The sequence below is a fragment of the Ursus americanus genome, chromosome 16 (assembly GCF_024610735.1).
Source record: "Ursus americanus isolate L20-20 chromosome 16, mUrsAme1.1.p, whole genome shotgun sequence".
NCBI lineage: Eukaryota > Metazoa > Chordata > Mammalia > Carnivora > Ursidae > Ursus > Ursus americanus.
In genome coordinates, this window is record NC_142142.1 from 24,806,286 (window position 1) to 24,825,701 (window position 19,416).

Genomic DNA, 19,416 nt, shown 5'->3' on the forward strand with positions numbered 1-19,416 from the left:
AGGTAAGGGAGACATCACATGCAGAGTAGGAGTTAAATCTTCCTTACCTGAGGTAGTTTTTCAGTCCACTTGTTATTGTCTTATTATCCCACAATTCAATATCAATGTCAATATCAGGAGGGGATTTTGGAGCTGAAAAGAGTAAACAATAAGATGTTTAAACTGTGCAATTCAAAACATCACTCACACCATAAAAAAGATGGACACAAACATAAGTAGGTCAAAGAGAAATATTTATTTCTTAGTTATTACTGCACATTAAAAACTGAATGCAAATATTAATTTTAAATATTACTTTAAAATATTCAAAGACAAGCAATAGTATAATTCTCAAAGAAAGCTATGGTTTGGATTATCTATAATACAAAAATTAAGTAACCAGCTTCATCCAAAACTTACAAAATGTTGTGTTCATGAGTTTCTGAACTTTAGAGTTAACTCCTCCTATTCGGTAGAGGCCTAAAATAGTGATGCCTAATGAGAAAGAAAAATCACAAGAGAATAGTTTGAGACCAGCAGCGTAAGTACAGAATGTTAAAAACCTCAGGCATATACCTATACAGAATTTGAAAGCTGCTTGTCCAATTTGCAGTCTAACTTTAGCAAATCTACCCTGGAAACCTCCATCACACATATATTTCTCAGAGCAGACACTGAACAGTGTCTGAAAGTCTTTGGAAGATCTTCAAAGTAGCAAAGTACCCCTGTTCATTCACCACTATTTGAATACAAAAAGCATCAAAGATGGGAAATGATAATCAGTATTTCTCATCCTCTATTTCTTTGGTCATGGAGTCCTGCATGTTGAAGTGTTGGAAGGCATTTACATCTTCGTTTTGAAGATGAGGAAACAGATTCAGAGAATTTAATAATCATACTTCACTTCTCAAAACTTCTGAGTGGCAGCACCAAAATCTGAGCCTAAGTTCACAGAATTTCAAAGCCCAATATAAGTTTTGTTTTAGCCAAGTTTTCCTGGAATTGAAAGAGTATAATAGGTACCTGGAATGGGCTTCAGGTGAGAGGTCAAGTCTAGAGAGAGGAAAGGTGCTAGAATTGTGACCGTGACTGAAATCACTGAGGGAAATAATGTAAGAAAGGAGGAATACCAGCTCCTTAAGAATCTTACCTCACTAAAGCTTGAAAAAAATCAAAGAGGTCTAGGGATGTACTGTATGGTGACTAACATAACATAGTCTAACAATAAGAAGTAAAGCAAGCCTTTATTAGGAAAAATCATTAAAAAGAAATACAGTATGATTTTTGGTAAAGTTCAAACTATAGTTATTTGTGTATTTAGATATTTAGATAATTTATACATTTATATAGTTCTTAAAGTTAATTTCATGTTAATGATGAAATACATCCTCATTTTCTGAGACGTTTCTATATAAGAATGAACTACCTGAACTACATAATAGTAACAATGTACCTGTCAGGCAACACTTACCTCTTGTTTCCACAGCTTGAATACATTTTCTCACAAAGTTGAACCCTGCTTCATTTAAGTACACTGAAAATAAAAGGAAATCACTGTAAGTGTTAATGCCCAACTTCCATTACCCCTTAGTTGGCTCTGTTGTTTTAGGACTAAATGGCACAGTTTCAGTTAGAGTTTTAACTTTTATTTTGGGGTAGCAATAGAGAGGTTCACAGTCACCAAAGTTACTATATAAACTATATGTGCTTCCTTAGAATACACAGATCCTTCATAGAAAGTAAATATATTACCCTGATCCCGTCCATTTTTTCTAAAATCAGCATTATTTTTTGTTACAAATTTTTCCAAATGATAGGAGCAAATGTACTAAGAAAACACCTTTATTGTGTGTTGGTAATTATATTACAAAGCTATTCACATATTCTTTTTCATAGGATTCTCAAAACATTATGAGGTAGACAGAAAGCTTTGTTATCTTAAGATGGTTCACTGGGTTGCTGAAAACTTCACTTTGTTCCAAGCCCGAAAACCAGGATTCTAACACAGACCTCATGAATCCAAGCCAAATATTCTTTCTACTGCATTTTTTTATCATATGCAAAGTAATTCAAAATACATTTAGTCCACCAAAAATCCCCCAAAGATCTTACATCATGAAATAGCAATTTATTTTCATTGTTTTTGCTAGATTTTAAATCTTTTCTAATTTTCTTAAGTTTCTGAGGCCAGATCAAATTAGATTACCTGTTTTTTTAAGAAAAGGATTTAATTTAAGAATACCAAGTAACACTCTGAGGAAAAATTTAAGTTTTCTTGGCACTATAATGAAAATTTTCATCATCTGTGGTAGAGATATATTTCTTAATATTCTCAAATTATATATGAAAATAAAAACTGGCTCCCAATTAAAGATGGTGGATTAGAAGGAAGTTGGAGGATGGTGGATTAAGGGGACCCTAAACTCACCTTGTCTCATGGATACAACTAGATAACACTACCATCAGTGTAAATAACCCAGAAAATGAAGACTGGCAAAACAAACTCCACAACGAAAGGCAGAGAAGTGACCACATAGAAGAGGGTAGATAGGGTGGAGACATAGTAGGGAGCAAAACAGAGGTGGCCATCTGTGGTCAGGAGGGAGCCACAGGCACAGAGAAGGGTGAGAAACAGACTAACACACCAGGAAGTTCACATGGGAGTGATGAATCCTCCTAACATTTGGCTTTCAAAGCAAGAGGAGCTGAATTTACTGACTTCTTACAAATAAGAGGGACTTAAAGTCTGGAATCTTAAAAATCAGCTGGCTCCATTTTGGAAGAGCCCTTAGGGCAACAGGAAGATGAGTCCCTGCCCTGAAAGAGACAGCAAGACAAACAGCCCTCCAGATACAGGGTAGAAACTGCACTTTGAAAAACACCTGGGGCATACAGTAGGGAGAGTTATTTACTCATCTCAGAGCATGTCCAGAGGAGGACTCTTCCAAGAACAAAGGAGCTGGCAGTGCCACTGCCCTCCCTCCACCCCTCAGCATAGACATATGGTCACCTGCAGAAGCCGGCAGGAAATTTACTACGTAATTTGCTTACACCAAGCCCCACATCCTAGTGCTTTAGCACAGCTACCCTTTCCATTCATGCTTGCATCAGTCCTAGCACTGCAGGCCACTCCCCTCAGAAATCCATTGCAAACCTTGCCAACACTGCGCCTTCCACCCATAGCAGACTGTGGTTCTACTAGTAGCAGCTGCAGGCCCCGCGGAAGTTTGAGGAGCACCTTGTTAAAATTGAACAACCCACTCACAAGGCCAGGGTCCTGGAAGTTACAGGTCTCATTTCATAAGCAGAGCACACCTTGTTAAAACTGCATACCACACCCCTGCCAAGGACAAAATGCTGCCCATAATAGGGGAAGAGAGAGAGCCTCTGCAGACAACTGTACTGAACGAAAAAGCAGCCAGGAAAAAACAGCAGAGCACATGCAGCACACACAGGAGACACCATCTGAAGCATCAGGCTCTGGGGAACAGGGGAAACTGCACTGCAGGGCACTACAGGGCCTGTTCTTCATAAGGCCACTACATTCAAGAGGAGACGTAGCTTACTTTCCTGACACAAAGAAATAGACACAGAGAGTTAGGCAAAATGAGGACACAGAGGAATATATCTCAAATGGAAAAAAACAAGACAAAAACAACAGTAAGAGACTTAAGAGAAATGGATAAAAGTAATATGCCTAATAGAGAACCTAAAGTAATGAACATAAAGATACTCACTGTACTTGGGAATCAAGAGTGGAGAATATAAGTGAGACGCTTAACAAAGAGATAAAAAAAGAACAAATCAGAAATGAAGAAAACAATAAATGAAATTACAAATACACCAGATGGAATAAATAGCAGGCTAGAGGAAGCAGAGGAATGAATGAGCAACCTGAAAGAAAAAAAATATGCAAAATGAGAACAGACTTACGGAACTCAGTGACTTCATCAAGTGTAATAACATTTGCATTATAGGGATTCCAGAAGAACAATAAAAGGGTCAGAAAATTTGTGTGAAAAAATAATAGCTACAAAGTTTCCAAATCTGGGGAAGGAAATGGATATCTGGATCCAGGAGGCAGAGATACCCCAAAAAATCAACCCAAGGAGGTCAACACCAAGACACAAAGTAATTAAAATGGCAAAAAGAAGTGATTAAGAATTTTAAAAGCAGCAAGAGAAAAGAAGATAGTTACACACTAGGGAAATGCCATAAGGCTATGAGTGGATTTTTCAGCAGAAACTTTGGAGGACAAAAGAGAGTGGCATGGTATATTCAAAGTGCCAACAGGAAAAAATATGCAGCCAAAAATACTCTTTTTAGCAAGACTATCATTGACAATAGGAGATAAGTTTCTCAGACAAACAAAAGCTAAAGTAGTTCATGTCCACTAAACCAGCCCTATAAGAAATATTAAGGAAACACTTGGAGTGAAGAGGAAAGACCATACATAAGAGTATGAAAAATGGTAAACACAAAAGCAGTAAAAATAAGTATACCTGTAAAAATCAGTGAAAGAATTCACAAAATAAAGTGAAATAGGACACCATATATCTGAAACATGGGGGGAAGGGTAAGAAGAACGAATGAGTTCTAATTTAAGTGACCATCTACTGAATATAAACTGCTATATGTAGAAGATGTTCTATACGAACCTAATGGTAATCACAAATCAAAATACAGTAATGGATAAACAAAGAATAAAGAGAAAGAAATCCAAGTTTATCACTAAAGAAGACAGCAAAGTGTGAAAGAGAGCAAGAAAAGAAAGGATCATAGAAAAACTACAACACAACCACAAAAAAGTAACAAAAAGGCAATAAATACATATCTATCAATAATTACTTTGAAAGTAAATGGACTAAAAGCTCCAATCAAAAGATACAGGGTGGTGGAACAGGTAGAAAAACAAGCCCATCTATATATATGCTGCCTATAAGAGACCCCTTTCAAAACTAAAAACACTTGCAGATTGAAAGTGAGGGGCTGGAAAAACATTTATCATGCAAATCGATGTCAAAACAAAACCAGAGTAGCTTTACTTATATCAGATGAATTAGACTTTAAAACAAAGACAATAACAAGAGAATAATGACACCATATAATAATAAGAAGAACAATCCAACAAGAAGATATAACAATTCTAAATATTTATGCACCCAACATGGGAATACACAAATACATAAAACTGTTAATAACAAACATAAAGGAACTAATTGATACATTAATAGTAGGGGATTTTAATACCCCACTTTACATCAATGAACAGATCATATAAACAGAAAATCAACATGAAAACACTGGCTTTGAATAACACACTGGACCAGAAGGATTTCACAGATATATTCGGAACATTCCATCCTAAAACAGCAGAGTACACATTCTTTTCAAGTGCACATGGAACATATTCCAGAACACATCACATATTAAGCCACAAACAAGCCTCAACAGACTCAAAAATATTAGTCATACCATGCAACTTTTCTGACCACAATGCTATGAAATAAGAGATCAATGACAAGGAAAAAATCTGGAAAAAGCACAAATACTGGAGGTTAGGTAACATGCTATTTATTCACCAATGAATGGATCAACCAGGAAATAAAAGAAGAATAAAAAATTACATGGAGAGAAATGAAAATGAAAACACTATTGTTGAAAACCTTTGGGATGCAGCAAAAGTGGTCCAAAGAGGGAAATTTATAGCAATACAGGCCTACCTCAAGAAGCAAGAAAAATCTCAAATGAACAAACTAACCGTTTACATCTAAAGGAGCTAGAAAAAGAGGACCAAACAAAATCCAAACCCAGCAAAAGAAAGAAAATAGTAAAGATTAGATCAGAAATAAATGCTAATAGAAACTAAAAAAACAAAACAAACAAAACAAACAAAACAAAACAATAGAAGAGATCAATGAAACCAGGAACTGGTACTTTGAAAAGATCAACAAAATTGCTAAACCTCTAACCAGACTCGTCAAAGAGAGAGAGGGAGGACAAATAAACAAAATCACAAATGAAAGAGGAGACATAAGAACTGACACCACCGAAATACAAACAACTTTAGTGAAAATTATGAAAAATTATATACCAACAAACTGGACATACTAGAAGAAATGGACAAATTCCTAGAAACATATAACCTACCAAAACTGAACCCCAAAGAAAATTTGAACAGATTGATAACCAGCAAACAGATTGAATAAGTAATGAAAAAACTCCCAAAAAACAAAAGTCCAGGACCAGATGGCCTCAAATGTAAACTCTACCAAACACGTTAAGAAGAGTTTATACCTATTCTTCTCAAACTTTTCCAAAAAATAAAACAGGAAGGAAAACTTCCAGATTCATTCTATGACTCCAGGATTGCCTGGTACTAACACCAGATAAAGATATCACAGACACACAAAAAAAGAACTGCAGACCAACATCTCTGATCAACATAGATGCAAAAATCCTCAACAGAATATTAGCAAACCAAACCCAACAGTATATTAAAAAAAATTATTCACCACAATAAAGTGGGACTTATTCCTGTGATGCACAGGCAGTTCAACATTCACAAACCAATCAACATGACACATTACAGTAAAAAGAAAAATGATAAAAACCATATGATCATTTCAGTAGATGCAGAAAAAGCATGTGACAAAGTATAACATCCATTCGTGATACAAATCCTCCACAAAGTAGTCTTGAGGGAACATACCTCAACATAATAAAGACCTTAACTGAAAAACCTACAGCAAACATCATACTTGATGGGGAAAGTTGAGAGCTTCTCCCCTAAGGTCAGGAACAAAAGAAGGAAGTCCACTCTCAACCACTTTTATTCAATATAGTACTGGAAGTCCTGGCCACAGTAATCAGACAACAACAACAACAAAATAAATAAAAGGCAACCAAATTGGTAAGGAAAAAATAAAACTTTCACTGTTTGCAGATGACATGACACTATACATAAAGAAACCCTAAACACTTCACCAAAAAATTACTAGAACTGATCAATGAATTCAGTAAGGTGACAGGATACAAGACCAATATACAGATATCTGGTGTATTTTTCTTCATTAATAATGAAGCAGTAGAAAGAGAAATTAAGAAAACAATCCATTTACAATTGCACTAAAAATAATAAAATAGGAAGAAATGTATCAAAAGAGGTTAAACACCTGCACATGGACAACTGTAAAACGCTGATGAAAGAAATTAAACATGACAGAAATAAATGGAAAGAAATTCAAGCTCATAGACTGGAAGAATAAATATTGTCATAATGTCTATACTACCCAAAGCAATCTACAGATTGAATTCAATCCCTATCAGAATATCAACAAAACTTTTTTTTTAGATTTTTTATTTATATATTTGAGAGAAAGACAGAGTAAGCAGGGGGAGGGGCAGAGGGAGAGAATTTTCAAGCAGACTCCCCACTGAGTGTGAAGTCTGACATGGGGGCTCAATCCCAGGACCCAGGAGATCATGACCTGAGCCAAAAGCAAGACTTAGATGTTTAACCGACTGAGCTATCCAAGTGCCCCCAATAGTATTTTTGCAAAACTATAGAACAAAGAATCCTAAAAGTTGAATGAAACAACAAAAGACTCCCAATAGCAAAAAGAAGTCTTGGAAAAAATACCAAACTGGAAATAACACAATTTGATACTTCAAATTATATTATAAAGCCACAGTAATCAAAACAGTATGGTACTGGCCAAAAACAAACACATGGGTCAAGAGAACAGAATAGAAAGCCCAGAAATAAACCCACAACTATATGGTCAATTACTCTTTGTAAAAGGAGGGAAGAATATGTAATGGGAAAAACAGTCTCTTCAATAAACGGTACTGGGAAAACTGGACAGCAACATACCAAAGAATGAAACTGGACCACTTTCTTACACCATACAGAAAAATAAACTCAAAATGGATGAAGGACCTAAATGTGAGACCTGAAACCACAAAATCCTAGAAGACAGCAGAGTCAGTAATTTCTCCAACATCAGCTGTAACAACATTTTTTTGGATATGTCTTCTGAGGCGAGGGAAATAAAAGCAAAAATAAACTACTGAAATTACATCAAAGCAAAAGGCTTCCACAGTGCAAACAAAAGCAACCAACAAAACCAAAGGACATCCTACTGAATGGGAGGAGATATTTGCTAATGACATATCTGATAAAGGGTTAGTATCCAAAATATATAAAGAACTGATGCAACCCAACACCCAAAAACCAAATAATCCAATTAAAAAATGGGCAGAAGACACAGACAGACATATCTCCAAAGAAGACGTACAGATGGCCAACAGATAAATGAAAAGATGCCCAACATCACTCATCATCAGGGAAGTAAATGCAAATCAAAATCACAATGAGATATCACCTCACCCCTGTCAGATGAGTAAAATAAAAAATACAAGAAAGAACAACCGTTGGTGAGGATGTGGAGAAAAAGCAACCCTCGTGCACTGTTGGTGGGAATGCAACCTCATGCAGCCACTGTGGAAGGGTATGGAGATTCTTCAAATAATTAAAAATAGAACCACCCTATGATCCAGAAACTGCTCTACTCAAAAAAGTTTTATACCCCCAAAATACAAAAACACTAATTCAAAAGAATATATGCACCCCTCCATGTTTATTGCAGCATTATTTACAATAGCCAAACTACAGAAGCAGCCCAAGTATCCATCAACAGATGAATGGATAAAGAAGTTGTGGTATATAGACACAATGGAATTTTACTAAACCATAAGAAAGAATAAAATCTTGACATTTGCAACACCATGGATGGAGTTAGATAGTATAATGCTAAGTGACATTAGTCAGTCAGAAAAAGACAAATACCATATGATTTCACTCATATGTGGAATTTAAGAATCAAAACAAACAAAGGGAAAAAAAAAAGAGAGAGAGAGAGAGACAGAGAGACAAACCAAGAACCAGACTCTTAACTATAGAGAACAAACTGATGGTTACCAGAAGGGAGGTGGGAGGGGGGAATGGGTCAAATAGGTGATGGGGATTAAAGAATATACTTCTCATGATGAACACTGAGTAATGTATGGTATTGTTGAACCATTATATTGTATACCTGAAACTAATATAAGACTGTATGTTAACTATACTGGAATTAAGGTAAAAAACTTAATAAAAATATGCATATTTGTTGAAAAAATAAATTCACATACACATAAAAGAAAGACAAAGGAAGACATCATACAAACACACACACACACAATGGAATACTATTCAGCTATAAAAAAAGAATGGAATCTTTCATTTGTAACAACATGGATAGAGCTAGAGTACAATGTTAAGCAAAATAAGCCAGTCAGAGAAAGTCAAATAGTTTTGTGATTTCAATAATAGGTAGAATTTAAGAACTGAAACAAAGGAGCAAAGGGAAAAAAAATAAGAAAGGGAGAGATAAACCAAGAAACTGGCTCTTAACTACAGAGAGAAAACTGGTGATTACTAGAGGGGATGTGGGTGGGGGGATGGGTGACATAGGTGATGGGGATTAAGAGTACACTTATCTTGATAAGCACTGAGTAATATATGGAGCTGCTGTTGAATCACTGTATTGTACACCTGAAACTAATAGAACACTGCATGTTAACTACACTGGAATTAAAATTTAATACATATTAATGATAAAATAAAAACATAAAGAATAAAAATTTTAAAAATATGGGGGATTAAACATTCATGTAACTCAACACAAATCTAGAGATAAAAAATATGTATCAAAAAATTGTGCTAACAATAGACAGAAAACTTTTAAGAAATCCTAGACATAGAAAACCACTGAAACCTTTCAGGTTTGAGACATCCATGGCTCAAAAAAGTAGAAGTACTGAACTGGAAAGAGATTTATTATGTGTTATTAGATTAGAATAATCAACAGGACAGTAGGACCCAATTTCCTAAAATAGAAAGTTGAGGGTATTGATGTTCCTATTTTCCTAGAAAAAAAACTTTGGAATGATCTATGCAAACTGTAAGTAAAAAGAAGAAGACAGAAGGTAAAATTGTCATTTTTAGACACTGGACTTTGAAAGTTACCAATGTTTTTTAAAAACACAGTTTGTTAGAACTTTAAAGAAAAACCCAATAGATTAAAACATTTAAAATGTCCACACTAAAATATGTATTGTTACCCATAAGAACTGGCTCATTTATTCTGTGTCCCGAGGGCCCTACATCAAATGAACAGAATTCAGTCAATGCTTTGGGTAAACTCAACAATACAAGAATGAATAGTCATTAAACAAACACAAGAGTTTACTACCCACATGAGAGTAAAACTTCTTTTAGAAGGCAAATAGGGATTTTTTTTTTTATTCCGATAACCCAAAGGCCAATCATAATATTATACATTCTGGTATTTAAAAATATTTATTGAACATAAGAAAACACGTAAATGGAGTGGTAAAGAAACAATGATTTTCAAACAAAAACTGAGCCAAAAACTGTAGCTCTAGGAAAAAGGATACACTAGCATCTTTTTTACAACAATTAAAACTGTAAGTTCCTGATATTTATAACGTTTGGTTCTTGAGGTCACGTTGTTCAACTTTTCAATAAAGATCAAGAAAGAGAAAATCATTTATTAAAAAATGTCAATAAAACTTGCCCTTGGCAAAATGAATGAAGACAACTGTGGTATCTATATATATCTATATCTACTGATTGATGAATTGATCGATAGTTAAAACAGAATTTAAGCATCCACTTGGAGAAGAATAAGCAATAAGCAGGCTATATTGAAGGTATAATGGGATATTTGGCAGCATTACCCCAGTCTATTCTAATAAACCAATATCACAGGCTCCCACAAAGAATAAAATCTTATAGACATTCAGTCTGAATGTCAGGTCACTCCATGGGTGTCACTGTACTGATGTATCCCAAGATCTTGGCTTTAGCTCTTTTCACATGACATGAGTAAATAGAACACTATCAATCAATTCAATGATACAAAAGAATATACTATGTTGCAGAAAATAACCATGCATTTTTGTTTTGTTTCCTCTGAACACCCTTTGGTATTGTCTGAAAGAGTATAAGGAGGTTGCTTAGTGGAGAGATAGCCCCTGCATTGGATCTGGGGTTGAATCTCAGTCTAGTATTTACTACTGTATGAATGGGAGTGTGCCTATTAATGTTTGTGAACTCTAGTTCTTTTATTTATAAAATGAGAGAAGTGATAACACATATGTTAAAGGGCTGTAGTAAAATGTAGACAAAAGCACGTGAAGCACTGAAGATCATAAAAAAATGGGACAAACCCAATTAAATGCTTGTTTCCTTCTCCATGTGCTCCTATCCATACATCACTGCTATATGAAGAAAAATGGAGAAATGACAAAAGAAGTCATTCATTAGTTCCTTTTAAAAAAAATATTTATTTTAGAGAGAGAGGGAGAGCACACAAGTGAAAGGAGGGGCAGAGGGAGAGAGAAATCCTCAAGCAGACTCCCTGCTGAGCTCAGAGCCTGATGTGGGGCTCAATCCCAGGACCTGGAGATCATGACCTGAGCCAAAATCAAGAGTCAAATGCACAATTGACTGAACCACCCAGGTGCCCTCAATCAGTCATTAATTCTAACCAGATTTAAGAAATAGTTGTTACTCTCTTGCTTACTTGCTGTCTTACTGGGCATAGTTTTAATTTCTCTGTGCCTGTTTCCTCTTCTATACAGTAAGGATATAGAAGTATCTTCTTCACAGGACTGTTCACAGATGAAATACATTAATATTTGCAAAGCTCCTAGGATAGTGCTTGCAATATAGTAACTGCCACAATAGTGTTGGCTATCATCATCATCAGCAGCAGCAGCAGCAAGAGGAAAATATAAATATCTACATATATAAAACACATGAACAAGGCATTCTTTGGGCATAACTAAAGTCACTGGGGCTTGAGGAACTGTCTGCCAGGAGTGGTATTTTTCAAAAAGGCATACTATATTACTTATTTTTAAATATTTGGAGCCAGAGTAATAATCTATGTAAATGTAAATCAAATGTAAGTCAGGTATAAACCCCTCAGGCCCTGTAACCTAGTTGGCCACTGAAAAGATACGTTGGATATTAAAAAATGTCTGCATCATATTTCAGTAAATCACAATAAACAAACACATCCTCTCACTGGCTTGAACAGATTGCAGTAGGCTGGGATTACTGTTCACCCATATTTGTTGCCCCTTCCTTTAGGAAGATTATGTTTCTTAGCTCCTTTAAAGAGAGGCTTGGCCATGTGATAGAAACTAACCAATGAAATATGAATGGAAGTGACAAATGCCATTATCCAGCAGACACTAAGAGTCAATATAATTCTGCCAATTCTGCTAAGGTCTGGGGAAAAGAGGGCAACATGGATTAAACAGGCTACAGCATACTCTGTCTCCCAGTGCCTGATGTAGGAGGCAGTCACAAGGAGTGGTGTTTCTAAGGGAAGTCGGGGAAAACAAATTCTGTAATGGAAAACAAGCAACTTCCTAAAGCCATGAAGAGGTTATTGCATTTAATGTTAGTGCTAATGGGAATTTAACAAAAATAGGTTCTTTATAGCTTAAAAAAACCCTTAGTGTTCCACTGAAATAATAAGTGGAACGGGTCCTTACAAAAACTAATCACATCATTCATTAAAGGCTGATAATTTATCATAATTCTTCTTTAGTGGAGGTCAAGGTACTCCTGCTTCAACAGTAAAGAGTTCAGCATACCCATCCTACATAGGAGAAATACAGATTACTTAATCAGGGCTCAATGCCTTGTTCAGAGCAGGCAGCCAATAAGTGCTTATTGATTAACAGTTTGCTAGTTATTGGTTTGCAAGTGGGTTATGCAAGTACCCTTGCATCTTGAAGGGTTAGTACTTAGCTAACAGGAGTGAATTTTTGTCAACTCCTCCCCAGAGGCCTCAGCCCCATGTCTCCCTGGTAAGAAAGGGCCAGAAGGATATGCAGAATACAAATACCACCAAATTCCTAGGAATTGAAGCGCTATAATATTAATGATACTTGGCTTTCAGGGGTAGAAGCAGAAAACAAGCTAACTTAAAGAACTTTATCTACTCAATCAAAAGTAAGTGTAAACATTATTTTTTTCTTCCAGAAAAGGGCTAAAGCTTTTATTGAAATCCAAATAAAGTTTCCAAAAGGCAGTTTAACAGCATAATAGCTATTTATCTCAAGAGAATTCAAACAGCCACGAGAAAAAGAAAAAGAACAATCTTCTATAGAGCTAACAAAGCAAAAGTCCTTGTACCTTCAATTTCCTAGCAATTAAAAACCCAGCATGTCCTTACAGATATAATCTACTTGGCCTTACAGTACCTTCTCAGAGTTGACAAAACAAAGCAACATTTGTCTTTAATTTTTAATTCACTTTTCTAATCTTTTTCAGATTAAAAAACTACTTATCACAGATAATTAATATCATACTATCTATGGCTTGAAAGAAACAGAAAAAAGAAGTGAATGCATTTATTGGTGTTTGTGATATCCGCAGGACCATTTCTCTTTTCCCTAAAGGATGAGCAGTTCGCACCCCACAGCCCTGGCCCAAACTGTTCCTTCTTCCTGCTCTGCCCATGAAAAGCATTTGAGCTATAACCCTCTTCCTGCGTCTCATGATGGAAACAAAATTATTTGATCAAAGGCCTGGTGGAGGATGTGGTCAGGAGGAGGAGGATGTAATCTAGGGACATCTGAGAACTTCCAGAATTAAACTATCTAAACAGCAGTATGGGGCTCAAAAAACTCGTGACAGATGGCAATTGTCTAGCATAAGAAGAATAAGCTTCATTTTTCTTCCCTTTATTGCTGGGAAGAACATGTTCCCTAAGTACACATGGGGAAAGTCACTGAAACGCAGTGGCAGAAATTGAGTTTTGGGGGAAATTCTGAAAGTATCTTCTGGTCCAGTCATGAGGACATGTGGACATGTACATGAGACTGAATGTTGAGTGACTGTTAGGATGTGGCCAAATCATGACTTTCATTAGCGGAAACATCATTTGAAAGGACTTTTTTTTTTTTCCAATTCACAATACATGGAATAAAGTAGGTACACAATGGCATACTGTTGAACAGAACTGCATAAAAGAATGAGAATATAGTATGTTTTCTTTCTCAATTCTCACTTCTTCTAATCTAGGGTAGAAGGACCAGCTGAAAAACCACCATACAAAACATGTTTGAGTGGGAACAAATCTCAGGGAACCAACACAGAATATCAGAGCAAGCAAGCTTAGGAAAAATGACAACTGCCTCTGTCCCTGTTAACAACTAGTACCAAGCTAGAGGTTTTGGGACACAAAAGGTATGCCACGAGAGATAATTTGTTTCAAACAGTACAGTACTGACACAAAAATAGACACATAGGTCAAGAGAACAGAATAGAAAGCCCAGAAATAAACCCACAACTATATGGTCAATTACTCTTTGTAAAAGGAGGGAAGAATATGTAATGGAAAAAACAGTCTCTTCAATAAACGGTACTGGGAAAACTGGACAGCAACATACCAAAGAATGAAACTGGACCACTTTCTTACACCATACAGAAAAATAAACTCAAAATGGATGAAGGACCTAAATGTGAGACCTGAAACCACAAAATCCTAGAAGACAGCAGAGTCAGTAATTTCTCCAACATCAGCTGTAACAACATTTTTTTGGATATGTCTTCTGAGGCGAGGGAAATAAAAGCAAAAATAAACTACTGAAATTACATCAAAGCAAAAGGCTTCCACAGTGCAAACAAAAGCAACCAACAAAACCAAAGGACATCCTACTGAATGGGAGGAGATATTTGCTAATGACATATCTGATAAAGGGTTAGTATCCAAAATATATAAAGAACTGATGCAACCCAACACCCAAAAACCAAATAATCCAATTAAAAAATGGGCAGAAGACACAGACAGACATATCTCCAAAGAAGACGTACAGATGGCCAACAGATAAATGAAAAGATGCCCAACATCACTCATCATCAGGGAAGTAAATGCAAATCAAAATCACAATGAGATATCACCTCACCCCTGTCAGATGAGTAAAATAAAAAATACAAGAAAGAACAACCGTTGGTGAGGATGTGGAGAAAAAGCAACCCTCGTGCACTGTTGGTGGGAATGCAACCTCATGCAGCCACTGTGGAAGGGTATGGAGATTCTTCAAATAATTAAAAATAGAACCACCCTATGATCCAGAAACTGCTCTACTCAAAAAAGTTTTATACCCCCAAAATACAAAAACACTAATTCAAAAGAATATATGCACCCCTCCATGTTTATTGCAGCATTATTTACAATAGCCAAACTACAGAAGCAGCCCAAGTATCCATCAACAGATGAATGGATAAAGAAGTTGTGGTATATAGACACAATGGAATTTTACTAAACCATAAGAAAGAATAAAATCTTGACATTTGCAACACCATGGATGGAGTTAGACAGTATAATGCTAAGTGACATTAGTCAGTCAGAAAAAGACAAATACCATATGATTTCACTCATATGTGGAATTTAAGAATCAAAACAAACAAAGGAAAAAAAGAGAGAGAGAGAGAGAGAGACAGACAGAGAGACAAACCAAGAACCAGACTCTTAACTATAGGAATCAATGAAATAGGTGATGGCAATTAAGGAGGGCACTTGTGATGAGCACTTGGTGAGGTATGGATTTGTTGGATTTACTGACCCACTATATTGTACACCTGAAACTAATATAACACTATATGTTAACTAGACTGGAATCAATATTAAAAATAAATACAACTACCTTACAATCCAGTAATCACACTACTGGGTACCAAAAAAACACAAAAACACTAATTCAAAGGGATACAGGCACCTCTATGTTTACTACAGCATTATTTATAATAACCAAGTTATGGAAGCAGCCCAAATGTCCATCAATAGATGAATGAATAAATAAAACATGATATATGTATTACCCATCCATATAAAACAATGAAATCTTGCCATTTGCAATGACATGGATGGAGCTAGAGTATAATGCTAAATGAAATAAGTCAGTCAGAGAAAGACAAATACCACATGATTTCATTCCTATGTAAAACTTAGGAAACAAAAGAAACAAAGGGAAAAAAGAGAGAGACAAACCAAGAAACATACTCTTAACTACAGAGAACAAACTGCTGGTTACCAGAAGGGAGTTGAGGGATGGGTGAAATAGGTGATGGGGATTTAAGAGTACACTTAACATAATGAGCACAGAGTAATGTACAGAATTGCTGAATCACTATATCGTACACCTGAAACTAATATAACACTGTATGTTAACTATACCTGAATTAAAATAAAAAACATAATAAAACCAAAAAGAAATTGGTTTCTTTGAAGATGGGCTCAAATTATGGAGCACTATTGATATGTTAGTCTTTAAAAAGTATCCCTATTGGCACAGCTTGAGGAATAGTTCAGTTCTACTCTTAACTGAATAATATTTTTTTAATATTGCTGGTAGACATTGCTATTCTCGAAGTTAATGAAGGTCCTAAAGTTAGAATTTCAAGAAAAGAATATTGTAGTAGCAAGCATATTTTATAACCAGAAAAGCATTTCTGGACCAATTCTTTAGTTTTTGTACTTAGTGCTTTTTCATTAAGAAGTGTCAAACTTTCCTTTTTTATTGAGGTATATGCTAGTCTCATTTGCAGCATCTATACTCTGAAAAAGTAAAGTAAGAATAACCACAAAATACTGAGATTTCTTTTCATGTCAGGTTTGTAAAGACAGTCTCATTACTCTACAGTCACAGAATAGTTTTACTTTTCATTTCATGGCATACATTCTCTGTATATTCACAGTATGGCCCTATTTTAGGATGTTAGATAGTTTTTACTCTATTACCTTTAGGGTTTTAATGAAAGCAAAGACATTATGACCACTTTTAATGGTTGACAGTCAAAACAAATTTTTATCTGAGTTTTATATTTTACAATCCTATGCTTCATTATTAGCTTCATCAGTTCAAAAATACAAATATATCTCATGCAAAATGGAGTTTCCAAAGGATAGATAACTAGAGTATTTCAAGATAAACGGAATCCATCTGAATTACTAAGGCTATAAAGATGCACTTCCAAGGTGGCAAATGAATCAAGACTAGTACAGGTTTCAAATACCAACTGAGAGAGAAGCTACAAATGGAAATTGATATAATTCTTCACTTTTGAGAGAAGTCAAATGTCAAAAAGGAACACAGAGGTCTCAAAAAACAGGATGATACACAGAAATATGCTAGAAGGAATGAACATAAAGATAAAAGCTGCTGTGCACTCCTAACATGATGAGCTTACACGATTAACTCAAGACTTAAAAACGAGGTCTGAGAACTTTACCATCACTGGAATACAATTTTGAACTGAAACAAAATTCCAGACATGTCACTAGGAAGGAAACATGCTGCTGTTCTCAGGTGAACCATATTCTTGAGTCTGGAATACTGCTGAGTATTAATGTATATATTATTAGTTACTAAAGTTATTAAATCACTAGTAAAATAGTGGTATATTGATAAGACACATGATAAAAGAGATAAGAATTAAGATTACAGTCTGAGCAAAAGATTCAAAGTTCCACTAATACATTTTAGGCCTTGATATAGTAAAACGTTTAAAATTACATGCAAAAATATTAAATTCTGAGGACCTGGAAAGCCCATCAACTAGTCTAAGAGGCAGATCATTTCAGGGAAAGGGACTTCAATGCATGTGGTTTGAGGAATGTGTAGAAAACCTTGCTCATGTAAACTAGCAATAGCAAAGAGTCCACCCCACAGCTTGCAGGGAGCTTATTTCTGTAAGGTACATTCAATCCTGTGCCTCCATTTCTTTTTATTGATGGCACATGCCAATGTCTTGTCTTTTCAACAGAGTAGTGATTCTCCTTGGGTGAGCAAATTTGAATTTAAGAATGTGGAAAACAATCAGAAATAAGTGTGATTTTGGATAAGTTAGCCTTAAGCCTACATAGTAAGACCTTTAGAAATCACAACACAATTTTGTGTATAATTTAGAATGTTTAGAATACTTAAATGGATATTAATCTCAGCATTTATAAGCCAATTGACTAGATTACAGAAGATACTATCAGTTTAGAAGGATTATATTAGCCAGAATCAGAAACTTGCCTTATTAGAGTGCTGAATTTGGGAGAATAAGATTTACTAGCTGTGCAATTATATCTTGATATGTTTAAAAAAACCTTCATTGATTAAATGTATAAATGGGGGAATTCTATCAAATTTATGAAAACATAAAGTGAAAATGACATTTTTAAAAATTTAGGACACATACATAAAATAAGATCTGTACATAAAAATAGGCTGAAAGAAAAAATATAGCTTAAGATAAAATAATAAAAATAAAACTAAGGTTAAGATTTATAACTTCAAGCACTACATATTAATAAAGTAAACATAATTATAATATTCTTTTCTATGATCAAAATCTCCCCTTGGGCAATAAAGGCCTATTGGCACTAAGAGCAACTATAAGAGCAAATGTGTGCTGAGCACACATATATCATGGAAAGCCTGTATTGAGTACTAAGAAAAAGGGGACAAGGGTTCTGTCACAAGTTGCTCAGAGAACTAAGTAGGATACTAAAACACTATACCAAAAGCCAAAATGTGAGAAATGACACAAACACACGGACTCTAGGATAGCCACTTTTCTGAAAAATACACGATTTTATAATCACAAATGGTGGCATAGTGATGTTTCAATTGGCTAAGGCCACAAGAAATCAGATTTCTAAAAGAGTCTTTAAGGCATAAAGAAGTGTATTCCCCCTCCACAGCCTGATACATGTGATAATTTTCTTATTCAAATTTCCTAGTTATGATAGAAGTGCATTAAAGATCAAATATATTCTCACTGACTTCACCATGTCCCCATTTAAAGCATTACTCAATACCATATATAGGTTCAGCTGTTTTCTAAGGATTCATTCTTGAGTAGGTTCATTTGAAGTCGAAGAACTATCTTTATACTATACATGAAAAATGAAACCAATATTAGAAACACATTTCAGGGTGGAGGAGTAGGGGACCCCTTTTTCAGCCGGTCCCCTGAGTCGAGCTGGATAGGTAACAGACCAGCCTAAATAACCACGGAATCAGCCTGAGAGGCAGGAAGATACATCTGGATCTCTACAAATGAACATCTCCAGCGCTGAGTATTGAGGTACCAAGAGGGGAGCCGTAAAACCGCGCACAGATATCGGAAGATAAACGGAAGGGGGAGGGAGCCGCCGCGTTTGGGCCCAGGGAACCGGCAGCCACCTGCATGGGGGAGCGGGCGGACCCATGGAGGGCACCCGCCAGAGAGCGGACTGAGACTGGTGAGCCGTGAACGCGCACCACCAGGCTTCTCCTGGAACACCAGAATCC

General features: G+C 35.6%; 1 protein-coding gene across 3 annotated transcripts in view; it reads right to left on the reverse strand.

Moving 5' to 3' along the window:
• Window positions 1–19,416, reverse strand: part of ARHGAP42 (Rho GTPase activating protein 42) — a 305,485-nt gene that overhangs the window by 26,617 nt on the left and 259,452 nt on the right. For all 3 annotated transcript variants that reach the window (XM_045790829.2, XM_045790828.2, XM_087868223.1), the window contains 3 exons: window positions 1,451–1,513; window positions 400–474; window positions 48–132 (listed from right to left, as the gene is read on the reverse strand). In XM_045790829.2, the coding sequence (XP_045646785.1) occupies window positions 48–132; window positions 400–474; window positions 1,451–1,513 (223 nt within the window). The remainder of the gene's footprint in view (window positions 1–47; window positions 133–399; window positions 475–1,450; window positions 1,514–19,416) is intronic.